This window comes from Acinonyx jubatus, chromosome E2 (genome assembly GCF_027475565.1).
Source record: "Acinonyx jubatus isolate Ajub_Pintada_27869175 chromosome E2, VMU_Ajub_asm_v1.0, whole genome shotgun sequence".
Classification (NCBI taxonomy): Eukaryota; Metazoa; Chordata; class Mammalia; order Carnivora; family Felidae; genus Acinonyx; species Acinonyx jubatus.
The window spans coordinates 59,819,426-59,846,863 of record NC_069396.1 but is presented as its reverse complement, the minus strand read 5'-3'; the positions used below and the strand labels follow the sequence as shown (position 1 = coordinate 59,846,863).

The following is a 27,438-nucleotide window of genomic DNA, read 5'->3' as shown; positions in this document are numbered from 1 at the left end:
TGTAGTTTCTGGGCTCTAAGTTCTCTCTAGGACATCTCACCATTTCTTTAAATAAACTTTACATGTTTGTAGGCTCAGACTTTATGTCATTTAATCTGAGAAACTTTGACTCAAAGGTGAATAACAAAGATCATAACTCTGTTCTATATTGCTTATATTGTGGAAAACATGAAGGCCACTCATTCAAAAGTAATTTTCTAAAATTGTATGATGTAGTTCACTAGAGGCTCAGGTAATTTTATGATCTAACAGTGGGAATGTTCAGAATATAGGAGTTGAGAGTATAAAACCACTTCTGATTAGAAATTTATGCTGACATTTAAAAGATTCTAATTAACAAAGCATAGTGGCAGGGGAGGGGGTGTTTCAATTGGAGAAAAAAAGACCTGGGAATACTCTGAGATGGAAAGGCACATGGAATTCAAAAGACTGAAGGAAGATCAATGGGTGTTTAGTACAATGTATGATGGGGACTGTGGTGAGAAAAGCAGCATAGAAAGTGGGTGAGGCTTTTTCTATGAGGTATCAGAGGACACCTGAACTGTAAGAATGATTAGAACTTTGAGTAAGGGAAATAATGGGTTTGTGAGGGATTAATCAGATGGGATCAATAGTATTGTTAATGATAACATTTTAAGTATCCAAATAAATGTATTAAACTTTACATTTTAGCACCTTTTAATATTTGTTTTAATTGAAAGGTTTTTGTTTTAAATAGTTCTTATAAGTGCATTTACAGTATTTAGTATGAAGCTTTTGGAAATTGTTTTTATAAAAGTCAATTTTAGTAATTATTGTGAGCCATTGGCACCTGGATGATACTTTCAAAAAGTTGCTCTTTTTCTCTTTATTACATATCGTTAATAAGCCATTTGCCTTTCATTACCACTAAAACGTTTATTAATGTAATATTAATATTTGAAATCCTAAGCCAGAATGTGTATCTGGAGAAAGAGCATTCATAGAGGCAATTAAGGTAAAATGACATCATAAGGATGGGGCACTACTTCATTAGGACTGATTTCTTTATAAGAATAGACACCAGGAGTATGGTCACAGAGAGGAAAAGGCACAGCAAGATGGCCATCCACAAGCCAAGGAGAGAGGCCTTAGGAGAAACCTTCATCTTCAACTTCCAGCATCCAGAGCAGTGAGAAAATAAATTTCTGTTCAAGCTGCTTCAGTCCATACTGTTTTGTTATGACAGTCCTAGTAGGCTACCACAATTGTCATTTAATGTGTTCTTCTCACCAAAAAAATAAAGAAGCTGGACACCCAAAAAGATACAGTTAGGGGACACAATGGTCACAATTCTAAAAAGGCTACACCTGCCCTGGCTGGCTCAGTCAGTGGAGCATGTGACTCTTGATCTCACGAGGCTGTGGTTCCAGCCCCACCTTGGGTGTACAGATTACTTAAAATTTTTTTTTAAAAAGGCTACACAATTATAAATTAGCTTTTACAAAATATAGAGGGTTTAGTATAGAGCTTTTACAATTTTACTTCCACTTCTGTTGATTTTTGCTTCCACTTCTCAAAATCACTTATGATACAGGTAAGGGAGAAGTTTTCTGTGGGAGCCAGAAACAATTCCTCTTTGTCCACCTGTGTCAGGGTGGTGTAATATGCCTTTTCTTGCTTTTCTGTGATGGCCCTGTGTGGAGTCTTTTTTCTTCTTCCTGACAAACACACACACAAAACTGAGTAATGCTTCAGGCCATATACATTTGAGGAACAATACCGTAATGTTTCCAGCTATGTGTGAACTCTTTTATGTTTTAATGATGTATGGAATCAGATGCCATTTTAAAAATTTGTTTATTGAGAGCAAGTGAGCACATGTGAGCGAGCCAGGGAGGGGCAGAGGGAGAGAGAATCTCAAGTAGGCTCCATACATACTGCGGACCCAGGAGTGGGGCTCGATTTCACCACCCTGAGACCATGACCTGAGCTGAAATCAAGAGTGGGCCGCTTAACCCACTGGGCCAGCCAGAAGCTCAGCCTGGCGCTCCTAAAATTAATATTATTTGAGATGCACCCAAATCCTCTATCCAGATGTCATCTCTGGCACCTGGATGGCTCATTTGGTAGAGCATCCCACTCTCGATCCCAGGGTCCTGAGTTCAAGCCCCACGTTGGGCATGGAGCCCATTTAAAATAATACTTTTATCCTCAGGGAGCAGGCTGAGCTTTATAGAGTCGAAATAATGTCTCTAAGCCACGTTTAACAATGAGCAAAAACCCCTTCTCCCCACTGACTCTGAAGCGTCACTAGCCTTGCCTGCGTGCCGCGTGGCCCACCTGCTGGTAGACACTGCGGACCCTGTGCTACTACTACATTTCCCAGGAGATCCTGCGCTGGGCGGCCGCAGTCAGGAGCCAATGAGGGGCCATTTCCGTGCGTGCGCATCGTCTCGGGGCGGGGCTTCCGGGGCCGTCGTCCTGGTCCTTTTGGCACGTTCTTTCACACAAATTCCGGAGCTCGGGGTTCGGGCTGTGGATGACTGACCGAGAAAGGGCGGGAGAGGCGCCGTACGCGGCGCGCCGACCGGGATTCACGGCTCGGCGACGCCGCCCGTGCTGCCCCGCGCCGGGGCCGGGACAGGCACCGCCCGCCCGGGTGTCCGCTCCGCCCACAGAGTCCGATGGCGGCGGCCGCGCGCAGGGACCCGGCTGAGGTAAACGCGCGGCCCCCGGACCCTCCTCTCCCCGCCCCCACCCCCGACCCTCAGGCCCGAGCGCGGGGCGCTTGCTTGCGTCCCTGCGGTCCCGGTCCCGGTGTCCGGGCCCGGGAGGCGCTCGTGGGCGGGGGCCCAGTGTCTGAGCGCCGGCCTGAGGGGGTGCGAGAGCGGGCTGCAGGGGAGGGGTCGGCTGGTGCAGGGCTGCAGGGCGCGCCGAGGGGGAGGAATCGGGGGGTGTGGGGTCCGCCCTCTGCTCTCGGGGAACAGAGGGTGTGCGGCGGGGGCACTGGCGGGCTGGAGGGGTTGCGTCTTCATGTGAGGACTCTAGACGCCAGGGAGCGTTCTGGCCTAGCAGAGGGGGGAGGGTTTGGTCTTAGCAGCTGAAGCTACGGAAGCTCCATCAACTGGGATGGGGACGTTGGCGGTGGGCTCATTTTTACTGTGAATGTCTTAAGTTTTTCGGCCCTGTTAAGAGTGTGAGAAGTTTCAGAGAACTGAGTGAAAGCGTCAAATGGGCCACTGGACACTCAGGTCTGGAATCTGGGAGAGGTCCAGGATGGAGACATCCAAGAGTTCTGGCTATTGTGTGGACCAGGTGGAGCTTTGGATCACATATAGGAGGGGTGAGATGCAGGTGGTGGTAGCGTGGTGGCAGTGCTGTTGGTGGGCTGGAAAGAAGAGGGTGCCTGCTGAAGGAGAAGTGTGATAGCGGGAACAGTGTGGGAGAGAGGACCATCTGGCAGGTGGCCAAGACTTCCCTGGGAGGAGTGGACAGGACAGGAAACGGCTGCGGAGGCAGAACTAGTCGTTGAGTCAGGATGACAGTGAGGCCTGTTTATTCGCTACCGTGCAGATTCACCAGAATTGTGGCGAGATTTTATGGCATCTGCGGTGTTTTAGTCTTACTGGTGGATAAGGTCTGGGGCAAATCTGTTCATTTGTGAGGGTCACTGTGCCTGGCATGGAGACCATTGGGGTTTTGATGCACTTTTTTTTTTCCTCCGTTTATTTATTTTGGGAGAGAGCACAAGCAGGGCAGGGGCAGAGAGAGAGAATGCAAGCAGGCTCTGAAATGCCAGCGCAGAGCCCGATATGGGGGTCAATCTCATGACTGTGAGATATGAGCTGAAATCAAGAGTCGGACGCTTAAGAGACTGAGCCACTCAGGTGCCCCTTGATGCACTTCTAATGAAAGTTAAGTGGAGAAAGGAGGGTTGCTGCTGCTATGGGGACAGCAAGGGCAGCACAGAAGTAGAAGAGGGTCATGAGATTCACTTGTGGTTCTGGGTGACTAATATTGAAGCAGAGATCCCAGGCAGAGAGATGGGCAGGCCTTCAAAGCAGCACTTGGGGTTTCTTTGTCATTGGGATCCCATCAAAGGACGGGGGTTATACCAGATCATGTTTGAAACTTTCAAGCACGCTGGATGCGGTGTGCCCAGTACGTGGGTGAGTCCAGGGAGATGCCTGTGGTGCAGGGCAGGGAGATGGTAGAGCTTGGGAGTGCATTTGAGGGATCCGTAGGTGTGAGAGAGGTCTACTGAATGATGTACACATTAAGAGTAAGTATGAGCTGAGAGCCCTCCGGCCCTGGGATTGGGGACCTTGGGGTGAAGCATGAGCCCATGTGGCCGTATCTTGTATGTATGATCTGTGAGATGTAGGAGAAATGCTTGGTAAGAGGGATGGGGCCCTGAGGGCCAGTCCCAGAGCTTCCTTGACATGTGCACTGCTGCTTGTTGTTGCTGAGAACCGCTGTCAGTGGCGCTGGGGCCCGGTACCTCCTCTAGGGTGGGGAGTTCTGGAGGAGGATGGATTTGGAGTAGATGTGTAGGAGGTGGATTGTGGGTTCTCAGAGAAAGAATGTTCATGGTCTCATCTGTCCTGTTCTTGACAGGGTGGTGTGACCTTTGAGGATGTCGCCGTGTACTTCTCCCAGGAGGAGTGGAAGCTCCTTGATGAGGCTCAGAAACGCTTGTACCACGATGTGATGCTGGAGACCTTTGCACTTATATCCTCACTGGGTAAGACCCTCCCCAGTGATGTGGACTAGGTTTTGCACTTCACCATCCATAACCCTCTTTTCCTTTTTTTTTTTTTTTTCCTTGTCCCTCTTGCCCCCGGGGTCTTCTCTGTCCTTTTCAACATATAGACCATAGGTACAGCTGGCTTTCCCCGTTTCCTGGATAGTTGCTGTCCTAGGTAGGGCTGTGTTTTTGCATTGCCCTCTTCTCTCCCCACAGTCCCAGCGCTGTCCCTACTGAACTTTTACAAGAAGGATTTGATTTCAGTAGTTGTGCAGTAAGGCTAATGGATGGCATCTTGTTTGTCCTCTCCCTGGCCAGTTCATCTCTCTAGGTCCATGGCTCTTCTGTGTCCTTGGTTTTGTTTGCTTATTTAATCTGAGATTTCATTGTGCTTGCCTGTACTGGGAATTGCAGGCATCATCATGACCATTATTTACATGGACCATGGACTGTCTTTCAAGACCATCCCGGTTCTATTTATAGTGTTCAGACTTCTTTTTTCTTTTTCTTGTTTGCCAGCTTTATTGAAGTATCATTGACCAATAATTTTGTATATATTTATATTTGTAGTGTATAGTGTTATGACCTTGATATTCATGTATATTATGAAATGGTTATTACAATTGATTTCATATCATCACTTTACATATTTTTTGTGAGTATAAGAACCCTTAAGATGTATTCTCTTAGCGAATTCAAGTGTACAACACAGCATTATTAATGATAATCACTGCGGTGCATATTAGATTCACAGAACTTGATCAGTTTGTAACAGACCAACATCTCCCTGTTTCCCATAGCCTCCAGCCCCTGGCATTCTACTCTTTGTTTCTTTCCTTCCTCCCTCCCTCCCTTCCTTCCTTCCTTCCTTCCTTTCTTTTTTTGATTCCACATAGAAGTGATACCATATAGTATTTGTCTTTCTCTGTCTGACTTATTTCACTTTGCATTATGCTCTCCAAGTTTATTCATGTTGTCATAAATGCATGATTTCCTTTTTTATGGCTGAACAATACTCCATTGTATATATATACACCAGGGTTTATTTATCCATTCATCCGTAGATACTTACCTTGTTCTCATACCTTGGCTGTTGTGAACAGTGCTGCAATAAATACAGGAGTACAAATACCTCTTTGAGATACTCAGTTTTTTTAAGGTTTTACTTTTTAAAGTAATCTCTATACCCAAAGTGGGGCTTGAACTCATAACCCTGAGATCAAGAGTCTCATGCTCTTCTAACTGAAACAGGCACTGCTATTTTTTTTGTAATTTTTTTTTTAACGTTTTTATTTATTTTTGAGAGAGAGTGTGCTAGCAAGGGAGGGGTAAAGAGAGAGGGAGACACAGAATCTAAAGCAGGCTCCAGGCTCTGTGCCTGGATGCAGAGCTCGTACCCATGAACCTTGAGATCATGACCTAGCCAAAGTTGGACACTTAACGGACTGAGCCACCCAGGCGCCCCTGGTGCTGCTATTTTTAATTTTTGAAAGCTTTTCCATTCTGTACCGATGTGTGTACCAATTTATCTTACCAACTGTGATGATTTCCTTTTTTTCACATTCCTTACCAACACTTGTTCTCTCTTGCATTTTGATAAGAGCTATCCTAATAGGTGTGAGGTGATTTTTCATTGTAACTAAGATTTGCATTTTTCTGATGTTAGTGATGTTGAGCACCTTTTCATGTACCTGTGGGCCATTTATATGTCTTTGGATAGATGTTTATTCAGGTCCTTTGCTCCTTTTTAATTGGGTTATTTGGGTTTTGTGGTTGAGTTTTATGAGTTCTTTATATATTCTGGATATTAATCTCTTGGCAGATATTTCTCTTATTTCTTAGGTTGTCTTTTCATTTTCTTGATTATTTCCATTGCTATGAAGAAGTTCTTGGTTTGATACAGTTCCACTTATTTATTTTTGCTTTTGTTGCCTTTGCTGTTGGTGTCCTATCCAAAAAATCATTGGCAACACAAATGTCAAGGAGCTTTTTCTGTATGTTTTTTCTAAAACTTTTATAATTTTAGGTCTTATGTTTTAAGTTTTTAAAAAAATCCAATTCAAGTTAATTTTTGTGAGTGGTGTAAAATACAGGTCCAGTGTTTTTGTTGTTGTTGTATTTGGTAGCCTTAGGGTTTATTAAGCTGTGCCTTAGTATAGATAGGCACTGGGGCTTGCCCATGGTGCTCTTAACATGGAAAACCCAGGTGTTCTGCCAATTCTTCTTGAGCACTGACAACAGGAAATTGACAGCTAAGTAGATGTTGTCCACAAGGTCCTCATCTGTCATCTTCACATGGCCAATGGCCACTGCCCGACACAGCATTTTCTTCATCTGGAATTTGATTGTGAACTTCATCCACATAGGCCACGTATTCTCATTATGGGTCAGCAAGAAAGGGAACTTATCAGCCTTATTCAGGCCTGGGCCCAGGATTTGTGTAATCTGCTTGATCAGAGATTCTGAAAGCAAAAAGGCATCATAGTTCTTGGCCAGCTTCTTGACTGATTTTTCTATTCTTGTTGAGTTTCTTCAGTGCCTCAGTATCCATGTAGGGAATATCCACAGCCTTGGCCTCATCACAGTGCTGCTGGCACCCAAATTACATATGGAGAACTTGGGGTGGGGAGTGGACAAAAGCCCGCAATGTCCACATTCACCGACAGCTAGTCTGGCTTCTCAAACCAGCTGGCAGGCTTGGCCAAAGTCTCCCCATGCCTCCCATCTTATTTTAAGACCCAAGGTGGAGGTCTTTTTTCTTTTTCCATGTGGATATCCATTTATTGAAGAGACTGTCCTTTCCTCGTTATGCATACTTGGTGTCTTTATCAAAGAGTAGTTGACCCATGTGTGCAGAGGTTTATCTCTGGGCTCTCTATTCTGTTTCATTGGTCTGTTTTTATGCTAGTACCATACTGTTTTAATTACTATACCTTTGGAATATTTTGAAATTAAGAAGTGTGATGTCTCCAGCTTTGCTCTTTTTTCTCAAGATTGCTTTGGCTATTTGGAGTTTTCTGTGGTTCCATATGAATTTTACAATTGTTTTTTCTATTTCTGTGAAAAATGTCATTGGATTTTGTTATGGATTGCATTAAATGTGTAGATTGCTTTGGGTAGATTGCTGTGGTAAAATGGACATTTTAACTATTAATTCTTCCAGTCTGAGAACACAGGATGTTTTTCCATTTGTGTCTTCAATTGTTTTCATCAATTTCTTATAATTTTCAAGATACAGATCTTTCACCTTCTATGTTAAATTTATTTTGAATATCGTTTTCTTTTTGATGCTATTTTAAGTGGGATTGTTTTCTCAGTTTTTCTCCCCAGGTAGTTTATTATTGGTGTATATAAATACAATTTAGTTTTGTATGTTGAATTTTTTTTTTAGTTCTACAACCTTACTGAATTCATTAATTACTTCTAACAGTGTTTTGGTGTATTCTTTGATTTTCTGTATGTTAGGTTGTATCACCTGCAAACAGACCATTTTACTTTCATTCCGATTTGGATGCCTTTTATTTTTTTTCCTTAATTACTTGGGGCTAGAACTTCTAGTTCTAGGTTGAATAAAAGTGAAGGTGGGGCACCTGGGTGGCTCAGTCAGTTGAATGTCCATCTCTTGATTTCTGCTCAGGTCATGATCTCATGGTTTGTGGGACTGGGCCTTGCATCAGGCTCTGCACAGACAGTGCAGAGCCTGCTTGGGATTCATTCTCCTTCTCCCTCTCTCCCTCTCTCCCTCCCTCCCTCCTTCCCCTCCCTCCTCCTTCCCCACTCACACTCTCTCAAAATAAATAAACTTACTACATCTATTGATGTGATTATATGATTTTTACCTTTTTAAACTCTTATTCCATTAAGGTGGTGTATTGCATTTATTGATATGCACATATTGAACTGTCCTTGGATCCCAGGGATAAATCCTGATTGATTGTAGTGTATGATCCTTGTAATGTGCTTTTGGATTTGGATTTGGTTTGCAAGTATTTTTTTTTTTTTTTTGAAGAGTTTTGCATTCATGTTCATTGGGGATATTGGCCTGTACTTTTCTTCTCTTGTACTACCTTTGAGGTAATACTGGCCTCATAAAATGATTTTAGAAGTGTTCCTTCAGTTTTTTGGAAGACTTTAAGAAGGATGGCGTTGATTCTTTAAATATGTAGTGGAATTTCCAGTGATTCTGTCCGGTTCTGGGCTTTTCTTTGTTAGGAGATTTTTTTTTTTTTTTTTAAGTTTATTTATTTATTTTGAGACACACAGAAAGAGAGCATGAGCGGGGGGGGGGGGGGGGGGGAGGGGGGGCAGAGAAAGGCGGAGAGAGAGAATCCCAAGCAGGCTGTGTGCTGCCAGTGCAGAACCCAGTGTGGGGCTTGAACTCATGAAGTGTGAGATCATGACCTGATCCAAAATCAAGAGTCGGAAGCTTAACTGACTGATCACCCAGGCACCCTGGGAGATTTTTTTTTTTAATGTTTATTTATTTTTGAGAGAGAGCAAGTGGGAGAGTGGCAGAGAGGGAGACCGAGAATCCCAAACAGGCTCTGTGCTGTCAACACAGAGTCCGATGCAGGGCTTGAGCCCACGAACCGTGAGATCATGACCTGAGCCAAAATTAAGAGTCAGAAGATTAACTGACTGAGCCACCTATGTCCCTTGTTGGAAGATTTTTTATTACTGATTGACTCTCCTTACCAGTTATGAGTCTGTTCAGATTTTCTATTTCTTCAGTATTTAGTATTGTCAGGTTGTATGTTTCTGTGAATTTATCTGTTTCTTCTAGGTTAGCCAATTTGTTGTCATGTAATTGTTCATAGTAGTCTCTTTTGTTTGATTATATTCCTGCAGTATCACTTGTGATGTTTCCACTTTCATTTCTGGTTTTGTGTCTTCTCACATTTTTCTTAGTCTAACTAATGGTTTGTCAAATTGTTTATCATCTCAAAAACCCAACTGTTAGTTTCATTGGTCTTTCTATTTTTCTAGTTTCTGTTTCAATTATTTCTACTATAATTTTTATTCCTTCTTATAACTGATTTTCTTACATTCCATAAGTTTTAATGTATTGTGTTTCTATTTTCATTTGTTTGAATATAGTTCTTGATTTCTTCTTTGACCCATTGTTCAGGATAATGTTGTTTAAGTTCCACATATTTGTGATATTTTCCAGCTTTCCTTCTATTAATGATTTCTAGTTTCATACCACATAGTTGAAAAAGATCCCTGGTATGTTTTCAGTCTTCTTAAGTGTTAAGAATTTTTTTGTGATCTACATGTGAGAGAGTCCTAGACATGTTCCATGTGTACTTAACAAGAATGTACAGTTGGGGCGCCCGGGTGGCTCAGTCGGTTGAGTGTCCAACTTCAGCTCAGGTTATGATCTCACGGTTGGTGAGTTCAAGCCCCACATCAGGCTCTGTGCTGACAGCTCAGAGCCTGGAACCTGCTTCTGATTCTGTGTCTCCCTCTCTGTCTGCCCCATCCCCACTCATGCTGTGTCTGTCTCTGTCTTAAAAATAAATAAAAAAAAATTTTTAATTAAAAAAAAGAAGAATGTACAGTTTATTGCTGCAGTTGGATGGCATCTTCTGTGTACGTCTGTTAGGTCTCTTTGGTATCAAGTGCAGTTCAAATCCAACATTTCCTTACTGATTTTCTGTCTGCATAGTCTGTTGATTGTTGATAATAGGATATTGAAGTCCCCTACTATTATAGCATTGCTGTCTATTTCTGCCTTCTGATCTGTATTTGCTTAATATATTTAAGTGCTTGGATATTGGGCACCTGTATACTTGTAATTAATTATTCTATCCTCTTGGTAAATTAACTATTTTATCATTATACCAGACCTTGCTCTTTTTTGGTTTTTATTTGCATATTTGTAATTGGGTTGCCCTCTTCTAATAAAGTCAGCGTGTATTTCACTAGTGTTTCTTTGCATTCAGGTTGCTGCTGTGGGGCAGAAGATGCGGAGGCACCCCTTGAACAGAGCGTTTCTGTAGGTGTGTCACAGGCCAGTGTGCCCAAGGCAGCTCTGTCTTCCCGGAAGACCCATCCCTGTGAGATGTGTGGTCCGGTCTTGAGAGACGTTTTCCACTTGGCTGAGCACCAGGAGAAGCCAAGTAGCCAGAAACTATTCAAGTATGGGGCATGTGTGAAACAAATCTATTGCAGTGCAAACCTTCAAGAGCATGAGAAGCAGCACATGAGAGAAAAATCCTTCAGAAGCAGTGTGGACAGGGCCTCATTTGTGAAGAGCAGCAATTTCCATGATTCAGAAAAGCCCTTTACCTATAAGGAGGTTGAGAAGGACTTCCTGACCACCTCAGAACATCTCCAACAACAGGCAGCTCATACTGGAGAGAACAGAATCACCAAGTGTGGGATGACTTTTCAAAGCAAAGAAAGTCATTACACCTGGGAAGAATGCGGTAAAGCCTTTGGTCCCAAACACACACTTGTTCAAGACCAGGGTATCCACACTGGAAGACAGTGTTTTGTGTGTCCTGAATGTGGGAAAACATTCAGGTACAGATCTTCACTTGCTATTCACCAGAGAATCCACACTGGTGACAAGCTTCATGTGTGTAGTGACTGTGGTAAATCATTTACGGGAAGCTCAACCCTCAGTCAACATCGAAGAATTCATACTGGACCAAGGCAGTACAAGTGCAGCAAATGTGGGAAATCTTTTAGCCAAAAATTTGTCCTCCCTTATCCTCAGAGAAGTCACACTGGAGAAAATTGTTACGTGTGTCGTGGCTGTGCTCAATCTGTTAGTCAGAGCTCCATCATTATTCGACAACGTACAATTCACACTGGAGAAATGAGTTATGAGTGCACTGAATGTGAGAAATCGTTTCGACGAAAATCCGATCTCATTGAACACTGGAGAGTACACACAGGAGAAAGGCCTTATGAATGTAGTGAATGTGGGAAATCTTTTACTTCTAGCTCTGCCCTCCGTTATCATCAGAGAATTCATACTGGAGAAAAACCTTATAAATGTAGTGAATGCGGAAAGTCTTTTACCTCTAGCTCTGGCCTCCGTTACCATCAGAGAATTCACACAGGAGAAAGGCCATATGAGTGTAATGATTGTGGGAAATCTTTTACCCAAATAAATCACCTCATTATACACCGAAGAGTTCACACAGGAGAAAGGCCTTACGAATGCAGTGAATGTGGGAAATCATTTAGCCACAAATCTTACCTCTCTCAACACCAGAGAGTTCACACGGGAGAAAGGCCTTATGAATGTAGTGAATGTGGAAAATCCTTTACCTCTGGCTCTGCCCTCTGTTATCATCAGAGAGTTCACACTGGAGAAAAACCTTATGAGTGTAGTGAATGTGGGAAATCTTTTACCAATGGACCGATACTTATTCGACACCGTAGAGTTCACACGGGAGAAAGGCCTTACGAGTGCAATGAATGTGGGAAATCCTTTACCCAAAGAAATCACCTCAATATACACCAGAGAGTTCACACAGGAGAAAGGCCTTACGAGTGCAAGGAATGTGGAAAATCCTTTACCTCTGGCTCTGCCCTCCGTTATCATCAAAAAGTTCACATTGGAGAAAGGCCTTACGAGTGCAAAGAATGTGAGAAGTCTTTTACCTCTGCCTCTGCTCTCCGTTGTCATCAGAGAGTTCACACAGGAGAAAGGCCTTTTGACTGTAGCGAATGTGGGAAATCTTTTAGGGATAGTTCCCAATTGAATCAACACCAGAGAGTTCACACTGGAGAAAAGCCTTACGAATGTAGTGACTGTGGGAGATCCTTTAGTCAGAACTCATATCTCTCTAAACATCGGAGAGTCCACACTGGAGAAAGGCCTTACGAGTGCAGTGAATGTGGGAAATCTTTTACTTCCGTCTCTGCCCTTGGTTATCATCAGAGAGTTCACACTGGAGAAAGGCCTTATGAGTGTAGTGAATGTGGGAAATCTTTTACCAATAGCTCCATACTGATTCGACATCGCAGGGTTCACACAGGAGAAAGGCCTCATGAGTGCAGTGAATGTGGAAAATCCTTTACCCAAAGAATTCACCTCATTATTCACCGGAGAGTTCACACAGGAGAAAGGCCTTTTGAGTGCAGTGAATGTGGGAAATCTTTTACCTCTCGTTCTACCCTCCATTATCATCAGAGAGTTCACACAGGAGAGAGGCCTTATGACTGCAATGAATGTGGGAAATCTTTTAGCCGAAAATCAAACCTTTCTCAGCACCAGAGGGTTCACACCGGAGAAAGGCCTTAGATGGGTAAGAAGCATACAGTTTCCTTGTTCGGTGTAATGATCCCAGAGGCAACTCTTTGTAAGGCACCATTTGCCTGAATTCAATCTACTGCATCTAAATGCCAATAGTAGAGAGGTTTCAGCTATGTGGCTGAAGCATGTGTGGCTATGTTGCAGTTTCTAAACTGCTGAGGGCTTTCTCCAGATACATTTCACTGCCAGTCTGTGGCCAAAGCTATTAACTCCTCCCCTGGCAAGTCTCTACATCATGCATCAGTCATCACCCCACTGTGCTCAGGGAAGCTGACCTCTGTTCTCATTGCTGGAGGAAATTAGGAGTAACCTGAGTCTCTGGGGGACCCACATTTCCTTCTTTCTGACTAATTGGCATAGACCTGGCCAGTGTTGTCCTAGAGAACATCAAATCAATTCAGCTGGCAGCTTGCAGAGAAGGATGAGCATTTGCAGGGACATGGTCTCCAGAGACATTTGTGATTAATTTTTCCAGCTTCCAAGCCACTCACTCAAGAACTGCTAGCCCCTGTTGCTTTGGTTTGTGCAGTAACAACGTCCATGTTTAAGTCCTTTTCAATCTTGTGTGTTTTATCTACCATGTGTGGTGGTTTATAAACATTTTGCGATCTACAAACATGAAGGGATGAACAGCTTTCATTGGGGAGGGTCTCAAATTTCTGTGCCTCAAGGGGACAGTATGGTGGCAGAAATGAGCTTACCAGTTTTTGCCAAATTTGCACTGCCCGTGACCTCCTAGGAAAGACTGCATAGAGATCACCCTGAGGAGGGGCAGGTGTGAGAACCTCAGGTGCTTCTGCGAGCAGCATGATTTTTTTTTTTCCACAGGGGATAGCACAGGGGATGTCAGCACTGTTGAGGGACACCTCTTTCCCAGGTCCTACAAAGAGCCATGTGTCCTGATATCCTGTGTTTTGTCATTGATTGTAAGGCCACAAGGTTCAGGGGAGACCAGAACTGCTATAGAAACACTGACTTAACAGGGAGTGGAGGAGACTGCAGCCAACTAGACAGAATGTGCCTCTTCTAAAAGTGTGCCCACATATACTCCTGCAGCAGAGGCTGTGCAGAGCTGGGGTGTGCGCAAGTCCATGGACCTCCGGGTGGATGGATCTGGTGTAGCTTACATCGTTGCCATTGGAAATAATTGAAAGGTTTTGTGGATTCCTGCAGCCTCTTAGTGATGTTCATCTCAAGACCACTGCTGCACAGGCAGGAAAACAGATCGAGAAAAGGGGGATCTGTAGTCCGGGGATGCGGCTTTTGTGACCCAGCCAGCAGTCCTCTTGACTCTCATGGAGAGTCCTTCGTTGATCGCTGTATTTGCTTTCACAGCAAAACTAGCCTCCGCGGGGTGAGACTGTGTGTTGAATGTAGGGTTGCAAAACCTATTTTCCAAAAAGAGTTGGACAAACAGATTTTTTATCTTGAATTATTTAAGAAAGGTTTATTAAGGTATAATTACATGTAATAAACTGTACATATTGGAAATGTAGTCTTTAGTAAGTTTTGACATACTTACAAACCTCAGAAAACATCGTGGTCTTATAGTGATCATATCGGTCATTGTATATTTACCTCCTGTCCTTTATCTGCCTTCACAGCACTCCAAGTAACCATTGATTTACTTTCCATTAAAAAAAAAAAAAACCTCTATTTTCTATGATTTATATAGTGGGAATCAAAGTTTTTTTTTTTTTAAGTTTTTAAAATTTTATTTATTTTGAAAGAGCAAGGGAGGGAGAGAAACTCACGCAGGCGCTGCCCTGGCAGCGCAGAGCATGATGTAGGGCTTGAACTCATGAACCATGAGGTCATGACCTGAGCCAAAATCAAGTTGTATGCTTAACCAGCTGAGCCACCCAGGTGCCCCCCTTTTTTCCTACTTTTGTGTTGCATAAATAATTGTAGATGCATCAATGATATATAAGTAGGTGATCTTTTTTTTTTTTTTTTTTTTTGGCTGAGAAATATTCTTTTGAGTTATACCACTCTTAGTTTACCCATTAATTTGTTTACAGGCATTTGGGTATTTCTAATTTTTGCATATGGAAAATAAAGTTGGTATAAACATTCATGTGTAATTATTTATATGGATATGTGTTTCACTTATTTTTTGTCTGTAACTCAGAGTAGAAAGTCTGAGTTGTAGGGTAAATGTTTAACTTAAAGAATTTAGCATATTGTGATGTAAATGGTATGCCTTTTTGTACTCTTACCAGCAGTGTGTGAGAGTTCCATTTCCTCCACATCCTAGTGAATTGTTTGGTTTGGTCATTCTTAATTTTAATCCTTTTTATAAGTTTATAGTGCAGTCTCAGTGTTTTAACTGCATTTTCCTGAGGAGTCATGATGAGCATTTTTTTCTGATGTGTATTTGCTATCTATATTTTTGCTAAACGGTTCATATCTTCTGCCTATTCTATGAACTTTGGTTATTTTCCTTTTACAAAAGGATGTGAAACAACAGATGTATGTTGGAATTTCATTTTGTGACTTTTACTTTGTGGGATAATTATTTTTAATACTGAAAGTATATGTTCTCATTGTTTTCAGTTTTTTAATGCTATGCATAATGGACACACATAAACACTTTTAACCTACATTAATATATTCTCCTTCACTTTCTAAAGTCCAGACATTTAATAATACAATAAAGCCTTGCTTTGTAGTGTCCACCCATTTTCCTGGTCTGTCATTATGGAGGTTGGTAGGCTGGAGCAGGACTCTCGGGGCACCAGGTGGACTCAGGATGGAGAAGGTGTTTTTTGAGTCCTAAAGCCCAACAGAGAGGATATAAGGCACTGATCAGGATCCCTAAGCCCTGGGTTTGAACCCCAGATCCCCAGGACACATTCCCATCTTCTGTGGGCCTCAGGTTCCTCTTGTGTAAAAGGCGTGTAAGGTGTAGGCTGCTCCTGAGCATTTGGAGGTCATTTGCTGTGCAGTGGCACCTGTGGCCTATCTAGCCCTGAGCAACTCCCAACTTCTGCCTGCAGTGGCACCCCTGGGCCAGGCAATGTTTCTCCAGTACCCCAACAGCCCTCTATCCCTTGGTATGTTTGAGAAAGAAATGGGGCCTTCCAGTACCTGCTAACCTGCCTGCAGGGGAAGCCGGGCTTCACCTGGGAATCTGGGCAACTCGTTACTGCTCCCGGAGTCTCAGCTCCCTGACTGACAGGGAGGCAGTGATGGTGCTTACCTTGGCCTCTGTGAGAATTACTAAGACCTGCACCCTAAGCATTTATCAGTGTCAGGACTCAAGGGCTTGCATTGTGAGCATCTCTAATTATGGCAACCTGAGGAGGTGAGAATGATTTTTGTATTTCCAGAGAAGTCCAGGGTTGGAAAGATAGAGTTGGTTCCTCAAGGTCATATAACAGACAAGTGTCGGATTTGAGAGACTGGATTCAAACCTGAACAACTAGCTCCAGCCCTGGGTGTGTGTAACCCCTGTACCACAGTTCACGAAGCCCTCAGCCCAGGGCAGGTGCATAGCAAGGACCAAGGAGGTGCTGTTGCTGCTGCTGTTCTCCTTGGAATGGTCATGACTGTTTTCCCACTTGTCCTCTGCCCCCACTGTCCTCATGGGGAGGCCATTGTCATCTCCAGTGGCCTTCCCCAGGGAGGGCTTTTCTCTCAGTAACAGTAGCATTATGTACACGATTGCATTAGCCTCCTCCTTGAGCCCAGCACAGAGCTCAAACCTTAAGACACCTTGGTGATTCACGGTTGGGTCTCTCTATCTTTATCAGCAATGGAGTGATAAGCTCTGATCCCACTCACCAACCCGAAGGTCAATATGATGCCTTAGTTTCACTTCCAGGTGTTTATGACCTTCACTCTGGTGGGCTGGGCACAGCCCAGAGAATCTAGTACCTGGAGGTGATGCTGGAGACCTTTGGACTCCTGGTCTTGCTAGGTAAGGACTCACCTCCCCAAGCATCATCTCTCTCCCTTGCTGCATCTCTGCTTTTCCCATAGGAGGAAACACTGAGCTCTGGAAAGAGCCAGGTCCCAATGCAGCCTCTGTCTCCCTAGCTGTGTGACCTTGACACACACACCTGGCCCAATGAAGGCCTGCCGGCAGCTGCTTCTGAGGGTCCGCCATCGGTTATCCTCTTGCTTCTCGGAGCCTGTAACACCGACATGGGACATGGAGAACAAAGTTGTACCAGCAGGCGAACACCAGGCCACTATGGCAGCAGGATGACAGCCAGGGGTAAAGTTGGAGGTTATAAAATCGACAAATATTGGCCATCGCTTGCCTTAGAGAGGGTTTGGGAAATCAGAAGAGCACAAGGGAGACTGCAAGGGGTAGTGGAACAGGGATAGAATCAGGTGGCAGAAGCCCCAGGCCCTCCCTGCCCTGCTGCTTCCTGCTGTGTGATAGCCTCTCATCTGCCCGGTGGAGGTTATAACCTATGCCCCACCTACCTTACGTGGCCATTATGAGAAAGAGGAGATAATGGCTGCCAAAGTACCAAACCGGTATTAGCTTTCATTTTTGCTACAATTTTTAAGATCTGGTGTCTGACCCAAAGGAGTTCACAAGAAGGGGGGGAAGGGGGGAGGGGAGAGGGGGAATGGCCAAACTGCTTTCCATCTTGGTTACAGGGTTCTACATCTCCACCACTAGTATTACTGAGAATTTGATGGAAAAGGAAAGAAGCCTCAGTTCTCGCTGCCACAGGAAAAAATTACAGGACAGCAAAATGAATGTAAAGGTGAGCAAAGTGTTACTAAAGTACACTCCAAGGGAGACAAAGCTCCCCCTCCCCCCAGGTGGCCTTCGGTTGGGGCTCTCCATCAGGACATCTAAGGTCCGTCCTCCTGTTGCACATGCCTAGCTTCCTGCCCAACAGTAGCCTATGAATTTCAGTTTCTTTAGATGCTCACCAACCCTTGCTGTAATCGATCTTTTTAGTGTTAGCCATTCTGATATTTGTCTCTTGGATCTCCTTACAAAAATGTGGAGCACGGCACCTGGTAGGCTTCTTTGTCTTTAAGAAGCAACATTTCCTCAACTAGAAACACTTGTCCTATGCCAGAGGATATGGAGGCCATGGACGGGGTCCTGTGGGAAAGAGCTGTGCAGCAGATCTGGGCTGTGGTGGGAGCAGTCCTGTCCACTGGGCCACAAAATTGAGCAGACCACCTGGTAGGAAACATGCAGTGTGGGGTTTGAGTAAGAGTCCAAGCCAGAGAATCACAAGACAGTCCCCCAGGGCTCTGGAGGAAGCCTATGTGTCTGTAGTACAGACTTCTACATCATTTTGACACCATTCCTGTTGAGTCATTGTCTCCAAATAAGAACTGAACAGTGAATAGGGTGTATAAATATCTGTGCATCCAGAACAACCCACTATGAGGAGAGTTCTCTTGGACCAACCAAATTATAAAGTCAAAGGACTCTGGTGTATTTAATTAGAAGGTAGAAATGTGCAGTCAGGATTGAGCCAAATCAGATCTAGAGAACACAACTGGGCTTCATGAGAACCCACCAATGTGGCAATAGCTCACTATAATGGCTGTACTAGGCGTTAAGGGCTTGAGCTTGGGTTCTGCTTGGCTCATTTTGGTTTATGGTTGCAAGTAAAATCAATGGTAGCCGCATCACAGCCATATTCAAGGTGTCCCAGAAAGACAATGAAGAAGCAGCATTTTACCTATGCTTTGGTCTGGCCATCCACTTTGTGTGGAACAATTATTATCCCAAGCTGATAATATATGTAGATTCCAGGTAGTAGCCAGTGATCTGCCCTGGTGAAGAAGGAAGAGTGAAGAAGATTGGAAACCAGGGGGTCTGTGGTAGAGACATGTAGATGTACTTACGGAAATGTGCACACAGTAAGGAGATTTCTGTCTGGCTTACTAAAATTTACCAACCAATTCAAACAACAATCACATCAATTGTCTTATACTCCAGGCAAGCTCCTGGTCCTGGGACATTGTACTGGCCATTTCTTCTCCATGGAACATCTTCCCCAAGTATCCAAATCTCTCCTTTCCCTCCTTTAATTGTGTGGTCAAATATCTCCCTATGAGAACAACCCTGACCCCTCTATTTCCTATCGAAATCCTCCTGAATCCACATCCTTGCCATTACTTGGTAATGCTCTTATTTCATATTTCCACAGCACCTGCCACCTTATAATTTAGTATAATATAGAATAGTCTCTTCACTACTTATTGGTCACTCCCCTCAATAATTTTGAATGCAGGCTACGGTAGGACACATTTCTTTCTTTACTGATGTGTAACATATCTAGACCAGTCTCTGAACCAGATAAGATGTTGAGTGAATGTTTTTGAAACAATGAAACAGCACAAGGCTATATAGCTTTCCTTCCACTTTTCCATGTATTTCTATTCTCACTTGATTATTTCCTTCCCTCTAAGTGTAATTTTCCTCAGACTTCTCAAGAGTGAGAAAAAAATAAACAACACGCTTTTTAGAAAGAAGAATTTCCTGGTAGCCAAGTTTCCAGTGTAGCCGTGGGTTCAACTTAATTCTTTTACACCTTAGAACTCAATGTTCTGTGCTTACTGCCTGAAGGTTCTGCACTCTTGTCCAGTGTCAGTGGTACTGGGGGTATGCGTGGGGGGTGCACACCAAGCAAGTCTCTGACACCATCTGGGTGTCCTACAATTGAAATCGGTTCTGACGCTATCTACCTGGAGATAGCGGGGATCCCACAGGTTGAGGGCTCAGTCCTACAAGACTGCTGCCCCTCTCCCACTTCAGATACCAGTCGCAAGCCCACGTTGTCACATGTCCTTCTCACCTACCTGTGTTCCATCTCGCTGTGAGCCCCTTTCGAGGCATTAATGTAATTTTGGATTTCCCTCATTACATAACTCATTTGTTCAATCCTTTGAAAATTACAAAGATGCAGAAGTAGAGGGCTTTACACCAGGTGATGATACATCTGCATTCACTGTTAAGCCTCAGTTTTGCCAGAGAGGTGAAAAGGTGACTATCACCAGAAAATTATAATGGTTTAGAAGGTTTGCATCAGGAACCAGGGACAGATCTATATTATTTCAGATGTGAATGAGAAATGGTAGTATTAGAGGAAGTCATCAAGAAGTCACCATCGGTTGAGTGAAGAGATGGGCCTGGGCAGTCAGAGGCTCCGAACCCCTCCCCTGTCCTGGGAATGTCCACTCTGCTTGCCTTCCCTGCACTAGAAGCTGCCCGAGGACACAGCCTTGCGATACTAAGTGTTGTTGATACCATCCGGATGGTATATGCAGCTGAACCCAGTGAAGGCTTCTATATACATTTTAAGATTCCGGCGGGCAGATGCAGAGATCTGTTTATCTTGCAGTCACCCAAGGTAAGCCTCACACATAAGTTTCCTTGCTTAATTCTGCCACCTAGCAATCTGGAGCGGTCTGCCTCTGTCCTCTGTGTACAAGGGCCAGTTTCAGATGATACCCAGGAAGCTCCCCAAATTATGAACTAACAGGTAGAAACAAGAAATGTACTGGATGGAAGAGTGAAACTATAATTGTTTTAACGTGTACAACATTTAAAGAGATATTTTAAAAAAAGACTCAAAGAGACTGAATAGTACTGATGGGGAGAATATCTGTTAAGAGATATGGTTAAACAACTTGTCTTTGCCAACTCCTTGGGGCTTCTCTCTAAAGAGTTCCTTCAGACAAGGGCAGCGTTGGAAGGAAATATTTTCTAGGTGACATTGGACATAAACTTGTCCTTTATTTTCACAGAGGGGCAGAAGGATCTGTCTCAGCACTACATCCTTTCAAGTGGCTTCCAGGTCAGTAAGCTTTGCCCCAATGTTCTGAGATGGGTGGAGCTAAGGAATGATGTCTCCAAAGTGCCTTGGATTCTGCTCTTTCCTCTGGTGGGCCCTGTAACTCCTGCTAAATTCCTCTCCTGCTATGAGTAGACTGGACCAAGAAAGAGGAAAAACAACTGCAGAAAAATATTCATAGATACTGTCTTTCAGACATTCCAGAAAGATGGACCATCCCAGTACACACATTCATGTTGTTCTTCGTTAATGTTATGTGTCCTAACCTCATGGTTGGCCATGTGGCTCCATGATCTTTGACCTACACAGGCACAGGAAGCAAGGCCGTCGAATTCACAGCAACAGCCTTTCCCCCAGACCTTCCCACGAGGCTAGAGCCCTCAGCACAATTCTTGTTCTGGTGAATGTTTGTCTCCTTTTACTCCGCCTTCTATTTTATATTTTCACATACCCCTGATTATGGGATTATGAAGCCACAGCTCTGATGAATGCCTCTGCATGGGTGTCTTCAGGGTCCCTGACAGTCATCCCTTCAGTCTCTTTGGCAGTGAAACCCAGATCTCTGTTTTGTGTTGCCCACTGGGCAAAACCCCAAATGTTCCAAATGCAGTTTCTGGGCTAGAAGTCCTCTCTAAAACATCCGTCATTTATTAGTCAACTTTATGTATTTGTAGGCTCTCATTGTATACCATTTAATCTTCCAGGACATTTTGATTCAAATTGAGTAACAATGATAATAACTCTGCTTTGGATTGCTTATAGTGTATGGAAAACAGGAATGCTATTGATAATTATTTTTAAAGAATTTTCTAAAATTGAATACTGTTAATCACTAGAGATATTCAGGAAATTTTATGATAGTATAATATAGGGAATTGTCACCTTAAATAGGGAGGTAAACTGGAACAAGCTTGAATTACCAGAAATTTATTTTATTTAGGAATGACAGAGAAATTGCAATTCAGCACATATAATGTAGAAAGATATAGGCAAGTCCAATGGGGGTTTCAAGCAGGCTGTATTTAGGGCTTGCAGTGCAAAGATAGAGGAGTCAAGCCCAAGTCCAAGCAGGAAGTTCATTGTCTTGAGGATGGAGATTCTTGGGGGATGTTCATTGGTCAGGTGACAAGTCTTCTGTAAATCAAATGTTTACAGCAAATCAGTCTCTCAGTTCTTTTTTGTTTTTTTAATAATTTTTTTGAATGTTTATTTGTTTTTGAGAGAGAGAAAGAGAGAGAGAGAGCATGAGCATGAGCAGGGGAAGGGCAGAGAGAGGAGATACAGAATCCAAAGCAAGCTCCAGGCTCTGAGCTGTCAGCACGGAGCCTGATGTGGGGCTTGAACTTGCGAACCATGAGATCATGACCTGAGCCCAAGTCAGATGCTTAACTGACTGAGTTACCCAGGAGCCCCGGGTTTGTTTGTTTTTTTTAATATTTTAATGTTTATTTATTTATTTTGAGGGAGAGAGAGAGAGAAAGCACAAGTGGTGTACAGGCAGAGAGAAGGAAACACAGAAGCCCAAGCAGGCTCCTCACCATCAGTGCAGAGCCTGATGTGGGGATTGAACTCATGAATCATGAGATCACAACCTGAGATGAGATCAAGTATCAGATGCTTAACTGACTGCACCCCCCAGGAGCCCCAGTCTCTCAGTTCTTAAGTTCCACTCTTCTGAGAGTCTGTGTGTGAGAGTCTCCATTTCATATTTTCTGGTTCCATTTCAAATTGAGATCCTTTCACAGAATGTTCAGGATTTAGGAGTTTAGGGTAGAAAACACTTCTGATTTGAAATTTATGCAGACACCTGTATATAGGTATATTTAAATTTACAAAGCATAGTGGGGGCAAATGTTTTAATCAGAGAGAAGGAAAGCCAGAAGTACTCTAAGTTGGAGAGATGCATGTGGAATTTAAAAAACTGAAGAAAGATCATTGCCTCTGTGGAAAAATGTATGATGGAGACAGGGGCGAGAAAAGAATCCCAGAAAGTAGGTGAAAGGTTTTCATGCCAGGTATCTGAGGACACCGCAAAGACCAAAATGTTCAGAACTTTTCTTAGGCCAGATGATGTGTTTGTGAGGGTTTAATCAGGCTGCATAAATAATCAGCGTTGCTTATGATACAAAATGATGAAATTCGAAGTGGGGTTCATGAGCAAACAGCTAAGAAAGAATTCTTGAGACATTTTTGGAGAAAAAAGGTGATTTTATTATAGCACGGGGACAGGACCCATGGGCAGAAAGAGCTGCACTGGGGTTGTGAGGAGTGACTGATTATATACTTTTAAGTTTGCAGAGGGAGTGGGGATAGAGAAATTTTGAAGCAAGGCTTTCAGGACCTTGAGGGGCTAGCTGTTAAGGTTACTTTTAGACTTTAATAAAATATAAACATAAAGTCACTAAGGCAGCCATGAGTTCCTTGGGGAAGGTCACACTCTGCATGTTTCAGGTGTCTGTCAGTGGACTGTAAGCTGGAAAGAGATTTAATTTAAGCTACATTTTTCTTGCCTTTGTTTCCATCATCACAAAATACTAAGTTTCAATTGAAAGAAATGTATTTTACTTTATTAAACTCTATGTTTTAGCCCTTGGTAATATTTGCTTTATTTTCTTAAGTATTTGAAGTTTTTAAAGTTTATTTCTTTTGCGGGGGGGGGGGGTGGGCATAGAGAGAGGGAGACAGAATTCCAAGCAGGCTCCGCACCATCAGGGCAGAGCCTGATGCAGGGCTCAAACTCACAAACCATGAGATCATGATGTGAGCTGAAGTCATACACTTAAGTGACTGAGCCACCTAGGCACCCTGTTTTCTTTAAGTAGTTCTTAGAAATAATGCATTTACAAGGGCACCTGGGTGGCTCAGTCAGCTAAGCATCCAAGTCTTGATTTCAGCTCAGGTCATGATCTCACAGTTTGTGAGTTTGAACCCCACAACTCCCCATGCTGTCCATGTGGAGCCTGCTTGGGATTCTCTCTCTCTCCTTCTCTCTATGCCCCTCCTCCATGTGCACTGTCTCTGTCTCTTTCAAAATAAATATGTAAATTTAAACAAACAAACAAAAAGAAACAATGCATTAACAGTTGATACTGTAAGTAAATACCACTAAATGCACCTTTTGGAAATTGCATTTTCATAAAAGTCACTTTTAGAAGTTATTGTGAGCCACTGGCAACTGGAAGATACTTTCAAATAGTTGAATGGTCTTTGTCTATCATCTAACTTTAGTAACTCCTTTGCCTTCTATTACCACTAAAACATTAATAGAATACTTTTCATATGTTGGAGCCCTAACCCCTAAGCGACTACTTTTAAAGAGGTCACTAAGGTTAAATGAAGTCACTAAGGTGGGGTCCTACCCTATTCAAACTGGCTGCATTTTTTTTTAATTTTTTTTAACATTTTATTTATTTTTGAGACAGGGAGAGACAGAGCATGAACGGGGGAGGGTCAGAGAGAGAGGGAGACACAGACTGAAACAGGCTCCAGGCTCTGAGCTGTCAGCACAGAGCCCGACGCGGGGCTCGAACTCATGGACCATGAGATCATGACCTGAGCCGAAGTCGGACGCTTAACTGACTGAGCCACCCAGGCGCCCCCAAACTGGCTGCATTTTAAGAAGAATAGACACCAACACTGCTCACCAAGAGGAAAAGGCCCATTAGAACACAGCTAGAAGGTAGCCATCCACAAGCCAAGGAGAGAGACTATAGATCACCAAACCTGTTGACCCGTCCATCTCGCACTCCCAGCATCCAGAACTGTGAGAAAAACATTCTGTTGTTGAAGCCACCCAGTCTGTGGTGTTTTGTTGTGGCCACCCCAGCAGACTAACACAGCTCTCACTTCATGTGTTCTCTTTGCCAAAGACATAAATAACGAGGCTCCACACCCAAAAGATGTAGTTGGGGACATACCCGGTATAATTCTAAAAATGCCACAACAATTTAAATCAGCTTCTTAAGTTTTTAATTTTTTTTTTTTTTTGAGAGAGAAAGAGAGCAGGGAAGGGGCAGAGGGAGAGAGAGAATCTTCTTCTATTTTTAAAATGTTTATTCATTTTTGCCTCTGTCCTTGGCTCTTTGCATAGGTCGTTCCTTCCTTCCTGCTTTGCCCTCACCATTTGCGGTATGCCTTAGAGCCTCCGACCCTCCTACACCACCTGAGGCTTCAGGAAGCCGCCCCCATGATAGAAGAGGACCAGGAGCTGGAGGGAAAAATTCCTGGATTGAACCTCAGTGGCTGAAGGTGAGAAGAAGACAGCCCTGGAAATGTGTGACAATTGTGTGACATTTTTGTTGCACAAGGAGGAGGACCATACCCTAAGAAATGCTCTTCGTTACATGATCATGAAGAACCCAGAAGTGGAATTTTGTGGTTACACTACAACCCATCCTTCAGAGAGCAAAATTAATTTATGCATTCAGACTTGAGGTGCTTTTCCAGCTGTTGAGCCACTTCAGAGAGGCTTGACAGGGCTTGTGAATGTCTGCCAGCATGGGCTGGACAAATTTGAGGCCAGCATAAAGGAATATAAGGATCAACAAGCAAGCAGAAATGAATCCACATTCTAGTCTCTTATGCACTGTTGTTGCTTGAGTTGTTAATGTTAGCCATTCTGAGAGGTGGGAGGTGGTGTCTCATTGTGGTTTTGATTTGTATTCCCCTGATGATGAGTGATGTTGAGCATTTTTTAATGTACCTGTCAGTCACCTGGATGTCTTCTTTAGAGAAGTGTCTATTCATGTCTTTTGCCCATTTCTTCACTGGGTTATTTGTTTTTTGGGTGTTGAGTTTGATAAGTTCTTTATAGATTTTGGATACTAACCCTTTATCTGATATGTCGTTTGCACATATTTTCTTCCATTCTGTTGGTTGCCTTTTAGTTTTGCTGATTGTTTCCTTTGCTGTGCAGAAGCTTTTTATATTGATGAGGTCTCAGTAGTTCATTTTTGCTTTTGTTTTCCTTGCTTCTGGAGACGTGTTGAGTAAAAAGTTGCTGCAGCCAAGGTCAAAGAGGTTTTTGCCTGCTTTCTCAAGGATTTTGATGGCTTCCTGTCTTACATTTAGGTTTTTATCCATTTTGAGTTTATCGTTGTATATGGTGTAAGAAAGTGGTCCAGTTTCATTTTTCTGCATGTCACTGTCCAGTTTTCTCAGCACCACTTGCTGAAGAGACTGTCTTTATTCCATCAGATATTCTTTCCTGCTTTGTCAAAGATTAGTTAGCCATACGTTTGTGGGTCCATTTCTGGGTTCTCTATTCTGTTCCATTGATCTGAGTGTCTGTTCTTGTGCCAGTACCATACTGTCTTGATTATTACAGCTTTGTAATACATCTTGAAGTCTGGGATTATGATGCCTCCAGCTTTGGTTTTCTTTTTCAAGATTGCTTTGGCTATTTGGGGTCTTTTCTGGTTCCATACCAATTTTAGGATTGCTTGTTATAGCTCTGTGAAGAATGCTGGTATTATTTTGATAGGGATTGCTACCTACCTGTGTTCTCTGAAGAATGTAAATTGCATGAGTATTTGTCTTTCCAGTGTTCTAATGTTTCTTTTTTTTTAACCTTTTTTAAAATGTTTATTTTTGAGACAGAGAGAGAACAAGCAACTGGGGGAAGGGCAGAGAGAGAGTGGGGGACAGAAGATCTGAAGCGGGCTCTGCACTAACAGCAGAGAGTCCAAAGTGAGGCTTGAACTTGCAAATGGTGAGATCATGACCTAAGCCAAAATCAAGAGTCTGATGCTTAACCGACTGAGCCACCCATGCATCCCCTAATGTTTCCATTCACATTACAAAAGTGCCTAAGTGCCTGCAACTGAGTATTTGCTCAGTGTACAGCGGTAGAGCTGTGAATAAACAGAACACTTCAGTTTCTTGTCCATTTTTAGTAATCTGGCTACTATAAATGTTCACTTTTTTCTTCCCTCCGAGGTGGTATTGCTTAATATTTTCAAGAAAAATAGTTCTGCTAAAAATTCTCTAACATCTTAACTTTCTTCAGCATCCCCTGGTATTTTCCCAGAGCTATTTCTAACACTATCTCTAAACTGCAAAAACATTATTACTGGGGCACCTGGCTGGCTCAGTCAGAAGAGCATGTGACTCTTGATCTCAGGGCTGTGAGTTTGAGCCCCAAGTTGTATATGGAGATTACTTAAAAGAGAACCTTAAAAAAAAAAAAAAGAACAAAAACATTATTACTAATTTTCTGAATTTGCATTTCCAAACTACTCTTCTGAAATAATCTCAGTTCCCCATGCACAACTGTACCTGCAATCACTGGAATATCATAGTCACTTACCAGTCAGGACATGACATCATGGGGGTCAATTACACCCTTTATCTGGAGGTTCAGATACTCTGCATCAGACATTCTGCAACTGTTAAAGTTGTAGCCACTGACCCAAACTAAAATAGCACTAAGGTTGGTCTTTGTTTGAGGTAGATGTCACTTTGCAAAATAGAATTGAGTGTATCCTAGAACACTGAGTAAGAATACTAGGTAGTTAAAAATGGGCAGGACACAATCACTGACCTTACAGGCAAGGAACAAATTTTCTGTGGGAGCCAGAGGCAGAGATCCTGTTTATTCTGGCCTAACATCTCTCTTTAGTCCCAGTCACGGCCCTGTGTAAAGTTTTTTCCCTTGCTCTTAGTCAATC

General features: G+C 43.1%; 1 protein-coding gene and 2 pseudogenes across 3 annotated transcripts in view; 2 read left to right on the top strand and 1 right to left on the bottom strand.

Moving 5' to 3' along the window:
• The window catches only part of LOC113592401 (zinc finger protein 154-like), a 224,576-nt gene that overhangs the window by 47,451 nt on the left and 149,687 nt on the right, over window positions 1–27,438 (top strand). The window contains exons 2-3 of one of the 3 annotated variants that reach the window (XM_027038195.2): window positions 4,579–4,705; window positions 10,654–15,659. The exons of 1 other annotated variant lie outside the window; for it this stretch is intronic. In XM_027038195.2, the coding sequence (XP_026893996.1) occupies window positions 4,579–4,705; window positions 10,654–12,971 (2,445 nt within the window). In that variant the 3' untranslated portion in view covers window positions 12,972–15,659. Of the gene's footprint in view, window positions 1–4,578; window positions 4,706–10,653; window positions 15,660–27,438 lie in introns of those variants that run through there. One more of the 3 variants, XM_053211216.1, reaches the window with a different exon arrangement.
• Window positions 6,524–7,477, bottom strand: LOC113593289 (60S ribosomal protein L10a-like; annotated as a pseudogene).
• LOC128313320 (DNA-directed RNA polymerases I and III subunit RPAC2-like) lies at window positions 15,805–26,786 on the top strand (annotated as a pseudogene).